Below are 7,079 nucleotides of genomic sequence, written 5' to 3'. Positions count from 1 at the left end.
CATCTCATCCACCTTCATCTCATCCACCTTAATCTCATCCACCTTCATCCCATCCACCTTCATCTCATCCACCTTAATCTCTTGCACCTTTTCCTGTCATCATTTTGATCCCGGTTCACCTTCAATGACCACCCTAAGTGGTATGCAGACTATTTTGTTGTCCAATTGTGTTCCTCTGACAGTTATCTTCAATATGTTTATAAACTATATAAACTGAGTTTAACACGTAGAAGGCTTTCGCGACCAATACTATTAATAATAAAAAGTGATTGGGTTAGATCGCGTAAGTATAAATGTGTCTATTCTGGCAAATCACCCGATGATGCTGGATGTAATTACCAGCGAAACGTCGTACTACTCAAATTGTTAATTCTGTGGATTTACTACACACCGGTGGGTTCAAGTAGTAACTAATTGGCGTTTTGTTTACGTGACAAATCCCTTACTAATTGGCTGTTTCGGGTGGTGGAGGATTACGACACATTTTGACTTATGCGATATAACCCAAAAACCTTTATTATGAACTATAAAACATTTTTTTTGTGCCACTTCGTTGAGCTATCATTTGTGGCCAGGTCGCATAACTCGGTGGGCCTTATCTTGTAAAATAAAAAAGAGTTAATATATTACTTTAGTTTGACTGTTAATAAATGTGCTTGGGCAGGACGCGAGGATTGTCGAAGCGAGGATTGTCGGCGGTCAAGACTACCAACGGAGTGCCTGCCAAGCTAGTCGCTACACACCCGGGGAAAAGAGCCACCGCTCGTCGCTACACGCCCAGGGAAATGAACCACCGCGGAGATGGAACAATTAAATCAGATAATGCGCAGGAGCCAGATGGCGAGTGATAGCGACGGCTTAGGGAAGCCTCCATCTAGCAGTGGATAGATCGTGAATGACACGTCTCCTGCCAAAGATCTGAAGGCAACGACGCATCGTTGCCTTCAGATCTTCTTCTTCACTGTGGTGTAAAATTGCAGAATTTCGCAAATTATTAACGCGGGTTTCCCCGCTCACGCGTTTATTTTGCTCACTGCGCTTTTCCGGCTGTGGTCAGACCACAGTCCCTGTGGTCCGCGCGTGTGATTCGCACGATATGATAAATAATGATGAAAATTCAAATAAATAATATGTGTTTACTATAAGTGTTTTTTTTTAGAGAAAGAATCGGAAAAATAATCGAGTCGAAGCTTTAACCACAGGAATGAGGAAACTCACATCCAGATACCAGGGTTAGAGTCCAGCAGCTGTGCACTCGGGACTCCGTGTTGGCGAGACGACGCGAGCCATGGAGAACTTCACCTGCAGCGACCCATCCATCGAGAATTATCGCTACTTTGGAGCCGCGCTCGGCGTGCTGGTCACGGTGGTGGGCACCCTGGGCAACTGCATGACCATACTGGCGTTCGGCATCGAGAAGAAGCTGCAGAGCAAGCTGAACACGCTCATCGTCAACCTATCGCTGTCGGACCTCCTCTACTGCGCCTTCCTGCAGCCGATCACCGTGGACTCGTACATCCACTTGAGCTGGAGGATGGGAGCGGACGGCTGCAGAGTGTTCGGCCTGCTCCTCTTCGTGTCCAACGCCGTGTCCATACTCAACCTGGGCTCCATCGCGGTCAATCGCTACTTTCTCATCAGGGACAAGCGCCTCTTTGATCGGATCTACACCAGGTACACGATGCCCGCGTTCCTGGGCATCCCGTGGCTGGTGGGCCTCGCTTCGTTTGCGCCTCTCTGGACGAGTTTCGACTTCCTGAAGCAGGTGTGCACGTGCAGCTTCCATCGCGAGAGAGGACGCCCGTACACCACCATCCTGCTCGTGTTCTACTTCGTGGCGGGCATCGCCTCCATCACCGTCTTCTACTGCCTCATCCACAGGAGGGTGGCCGTGTCCTCCAAAGCGCTCCACAAGTACCGAGTGCGGATGAGCGCGCATGGGCCGCCGGGAGCGCACGGGAGGGAGACGGCGATGCTGGCGGCGACGCCACGAGAAGCGAGCACCTCGTGCAGCCTGGACGCGGCGAACAGCGCCACCAACACCACCGCGGGCACGTGGACGGAGGCGCTGCGCGACGAGCCAGGCGCGAGCAGAAGTCACGACGAGGCGTCGGCGAACTCCAGCGACCTCGACACGGGTGAGAATGTCACCAAAAAGAGGAGGAATAAGAAGAAGAAGTCGGCGGCTTCTGCGGTGAAAAAAAATCTGGACGGCGAATTTAAGAAAGTCACCAAGATGTGTTACGTGATCTTTTTGGTCTTTGCGGTTTGCTATTTACCGTTCTGCGTGCTCAACGTCATCGATCGAAAAGGAACATATTCACCGATTTGGCACATGATGGCTGCCAACTGCACGTGGCTCAACAGCGGCATTAACCCCATCCTCTACGCGCTGATGAACCGGCAGTTCAAGGACGCATACAAGGCGATCGTTCTCTCTCCGCTGCGTTTAATGCGGAAAACTCGGCACTGAGACCGCGTGCCCCCCCCCCCCCCCTGCGAGGTGTTCACAAGAAGTGTCAAGATGTCAGATAGCCGCGCGTGTGTGTACGGTGCTGCGAGCCAAGACTTGTATTCACAATTTAGAAGCAATGTGTGGTTTATAGAAGCAAAGTAGTGCGTGTGAAAGCTTAACCAACGTGGTTTTTTTTTCTCTCATTAGTTTAGAAATGTAGTCGTGGTGATGTCTCAACAAAGTTGCCGCCATAACTAGATAAAGACTACGATGCAGGGAATAAGTAAAGAATAATAATGCCTGCGTTATTATATTGTTCACGTGTGCTCTGCATTGCTATGCAATCACACGTGGTAGGTAAGCTGCTCTCACGTGCACGATGTTTTCGACATCTCAAATCTCACGCATTTCATGCGCGCGTTACGCAGCACCGAGCCAACACGCACAACAAACGAACTCAACACGTTCGTCAATATCAATACATTTGTATATGTACAAAAGGCAACGTTTCGGGCAATGGCCCTTCTTCATTAGCACATCAATGCAGAGTGCTATGAAGAAGGACCATTTGCCTTGAACGTTGCGTATTATATATAGTTTCCTATTAAGGTCAGAGTGTTGTTGACGAATGTTTTGAGTTATGTTATAAATTGTGTTTGTTCACCACGTGTCAACAGCAGTAGCAGCACCACCACCAAATAATAATTCGTTTCATGTTGAACACAATTAAACGATTTCTCCTTCCCCCTCTCCCCACGGCGCGTCTCATGCAATCACGAGTCATTCCGATGGGCACTCGCACGCACCCCCATCTTGAGACGTCCGGTGGTCAGTGAAGGGGTTTTAAACCACTCATGTGCAGCATTTACATTCGTGCGTTACAGTACTATTAAAGTAATTAGCTCAGATCTTTTTACAATTCACAAATAAAAATCCTTTCTCCCACCAGCACAAGACTCTACACCGTGGTTGGCTCCTAACATACGTGGTTATTGGTTATGATCGTGAACCATGAACGGCATCTATCGGGGAAAGTCACAAAGTCATTAATACGTACATATGGTCATTCAAAACGTAAATCCTGCACGCGCGACACGTTTGGAAATGGTGTTAGTTACGTTATTTCAAGATATGTATTTATACGGAATGGCATTACTCTTACACTTGAAACGGAATCGGGTTTTTTTCTTCCTCCAGGGACATGTGGGGCCCCCGTTGTAAACCAGACACGTTGTTATGCGCAGCGTCATTGAAACATAGCGGCTGTTATCGCGCCGGGCACGAAATCAGATCCTTTCTCTCGATTATTCAAACTGCGTCTGGTTGCTGTGGCCCTCGCTGTAACACTGTGACAGTCTTCACTGTCGTTTGGAATCATAACAGGAATAAATCAATTTTGATTTAAAGCTTTCGTGACTGCAGGGATTCATATTCTTGGTTCTTTCGGTAAAGTCACATAGAAAGGAAACAATAAAATAATAAAAATATAAAACAATAAAATTCTCACGACGTTTCGACTGCAACGCAAGCAATCATCATCAGGTGTGAAAACAACAGCAAGAACATTTTCAAATATAATGTATAGGAAACCACAGCAAGAATTTCAAATTTTCTTGCTGTGGTTTTCACACCTGATGATGATTGCTTGTGTTGCAGTCGAAACGTCGTGAGAATTTCATTGTTTTATATGTTTTATTATTGTATTGTTTCCCTTCTACGTGACTTTACCGAAATAACCATGAATAGGAATAAATAATGCAACACATTCGTTAAATAACACTACCCTAAAAAAGGAAACACGCATCATAGGCAATGGTCATTTTTCCTATACATTATATTTTTTTCCTATGCAGACCACAATGTTGTTGACGAGTGTGTTGAGTTGCGTTGTAATCTGTGCGTGTGCACCGCTGCCAACGCAGCAGCATGCTCACTGTAATGTGTCGTGCGTGGTATCGTTTTTTTAATAAACACGTTTTTGTAATGAAAAACACTGCACGTGATCTCGTATAACTCAGAGCTGATATCAACACGTGTGTGTGTGCTGGGTCAGCAATGCTGTGGTCCTTGGTTTGAGGTCTGGCTTTCCAGGTTATGCGTGTACGCAGATACGAGAGTCTCATTTTCCGGAGGGCCGCATTACGAAATAAATACACAGATAAAGCGGGCAAGAGCAACAACGTGCCGCGTATGAATGTCAAGCAAAACAGGAGCATCTTTGAATATATACATTAACAATTCAGTTTACAATTCATCTCTCGACTGATTTTGATTAACGTATTTGCTTGTATTCTTGCGTATGCCAATACACTGTAGAACACGTGTAAACTCCCTTGCAGTTTGCGTGTCTCTGCGGACATTTTGTGGCAGACTGTTTGCCAGAATAGGTAACCAGGGGAAGGAAGGTGTCAGTTACAGTGTTTTAATTATGAGGCGCATTGCGTTATTGAATTGTGCATCTACCAGTTTTGTATAAGAGCTCCTGGACCAGGCTGGAGTGCACTGAGTAGGTAAGTGATAGGGTGGCGGTTCGCAGCACATAAACTAAAACTGAACTATTTTATATTTTACCAGGTATGGCCCACTGAGGTATATTGCTTTTGTCAGAAGCGGCCTGGCCACAAATTAGAGCTCAAACGAAGTGGCTTATCACGTGGAAATGTATCGTAGTCAAATACTCTAAACGCATGTTTCTAAATGAGGAGGTAAAATCCGGGGGACACGGAGAAAAAGCCACGTGAACCACGGGAGTGAGACACGCAAACTCCAAATATACAGCAGGAGTCAAGGTGAGGATTGAACCCAAGACCTCCTGAGTACGAGGCGAGGCAGATAACATATCGCCAACGCGATTCCCCAGGTATTTCTTGCACACTTCTATAGTAGGGTAATTCTTGATTTGGTCTTTTCACAGTTCTGTTTTATGTGGGGCTTGAAGGACAGGCTTCTATCCATGAAAACCCCTGGACATCATGGAGTGGGGTCATAGCGCACTGAGCTACCACAGAAGGTCACATCAAAGGTGACATTTGCTGCATGATTGTTCTGGTGGAAAGCGCTTGTGGTAGTTTATAGGGATTTGGTCAGTCTACAACGACGGAAATATGCCTCCAATAACGGATCAGCTGTTGTCGAGTACCGTATTGGCAATATTCTCGAGGTCTGTGCCCTGTGAAGCAAGGGCTATGTCATCTGCATGTTTGCTCGATGAGCTGTTGAAGTCACTGGCGGAGCCAGCGGGGGGGGGGGTGGCACGTGCCCCCCCCCCCCAATGATCCGATCGAAACCCTAATTTCGATCGGATCATTGGGGTTTGTTAGTAATAAATCGGCATTTTGCGACCCCCACTGCCACTGTGTAGCATATTATTACGTGCCAGGGACTCTATAAGATGATAGGACAATAGCCTGAGTCCATAATTGGCAATAAGTAACGGCAAAGCGGTTAAAAGTGACTCACAGAATTGTGCGCAGTTGTGTATACAGTACACGACTTCTCCAAAGGCATTCACCTTCAGCGAGCGCGATGCCGATCACACCACGCGGTTTGAATTCGACCCTCGATCGATGGCTGCGCCATCGCCGCAACACGCGTCGAATAAAAAGCAAGGGACAAGTCCTTACTTACCAACAACTCCTTACTTACTAACAACTCCTTACTTACTAACAATTCCTCTATCATTTTTCATTGCTGGAGGGGTTGCCTCCCACCCCTACCTGAAAATACTGGCTCCGCCATTGGTTGAAGTCAGCCACGTATATCAGAATCTTTACAATAAAAGAATAAAAATATAAAACAATACAATTCTCACGACGTTTCGACTGCAACACAAGCAATCATCATCAGGTGTGGTTTTCACACCTGATGTGGTTTTCACACCTGATGATGATTGCTTATTTTTTATTTAAAGCTTTCGTGACTGCAGTAATTCATATTCTTAGCTCTTTCGGTAAAGTCACGTTGAAGGGAAACAATAAAATAATAAAATATATAAAAACACAATACAAAATTTCACGACGTTTCGACCATAACACAAACGGTCGTCATCACCTGATGACGACAGACATCACCATAACACAAACGGTCGTCATCACCTGATGACGACCGTTTGTGTTATGGTCGAAACGTCGTGAGAATTTTTATTGTTTTATATATTTTATTATTTTATTGTTTCCCTTCAACGTGACTTTACCGAAAGAGCTAAGAATATGATTGCTTGTGTTGCAGTCGAAACGTCGTGAGAATTGTATTGTTTTATATTTTTATCATGTTATTGTTTCACTTCTACGTGACTTTACCGAAAGAACCAAGAATACAGGGTGACAGTTCCCATCACCATGGGACATCAGACGTCACGTCACGAGAATCCCAAACCTCACCTCCAGGAACATAAAACCTCGTCGTCAGGGTGGGGGGTGGGCCCAGACCTTACCACCAGAGAACCCAGACCTCACCACCAGAGACATAAAACCTCGTCGTCAGAGGGGCAGACCTTACCACCAGAGACGTCAGACCTCATCACTTGGGGGTTCCAGACCACACCACTTTGGGGCACCCAGACCTCACCACCAGAGACCTCAGATCTCACCACCAGGGGGCACCCAGACCTCACCACCAGAGACCT

General features: G+C 46.2%; 1 protein-coding gene across 1 annotated transcript; it reads left to right on the top strand.

Moving 5' to 3' along the window:
- The first annotated feature begins 1,288 nt into the window (after positions 1 to 1,288).
- On the top strand, positions 1,289 to 3,955 carry GPR84 (G protein-coupled receptor 84). Its single transcript, XM_032945669.2, has one exon. It carries the CDS (start codon positions 1,289 to 1,291, stop codon positions 2,471 to 2,473), a length of 1,185 nt encoding a protein of 394 aa, XP_032801560.1. The 3' UTR covers positions 2,474 to 3,955.
- Positions 3,956 to 7,079: the final 3,124 nt, after the last annotated feature.

This window comes from Petromyzon marinus, chromosome 4 (genome assembly GCF_048934315.1).
Source record: "Petromyzon marinus isolate PM22_M1 ecotype Great Lakes invasive population chromosome 4, UKy_Petmar_22M1.pri1.0, whole genome shotgun sequence".
NCBI classification, from domain to species: domain Eukaryota; kingdom Metazoa; phylum Chordata; class Hyperoartia; order Petromyzontiformes; family Petromyzontidae; genus Petromyzon; species Petromyzon marinus.
This window is presented reverse-complemented; position numbering and strand designations above follow the sequence as displayed.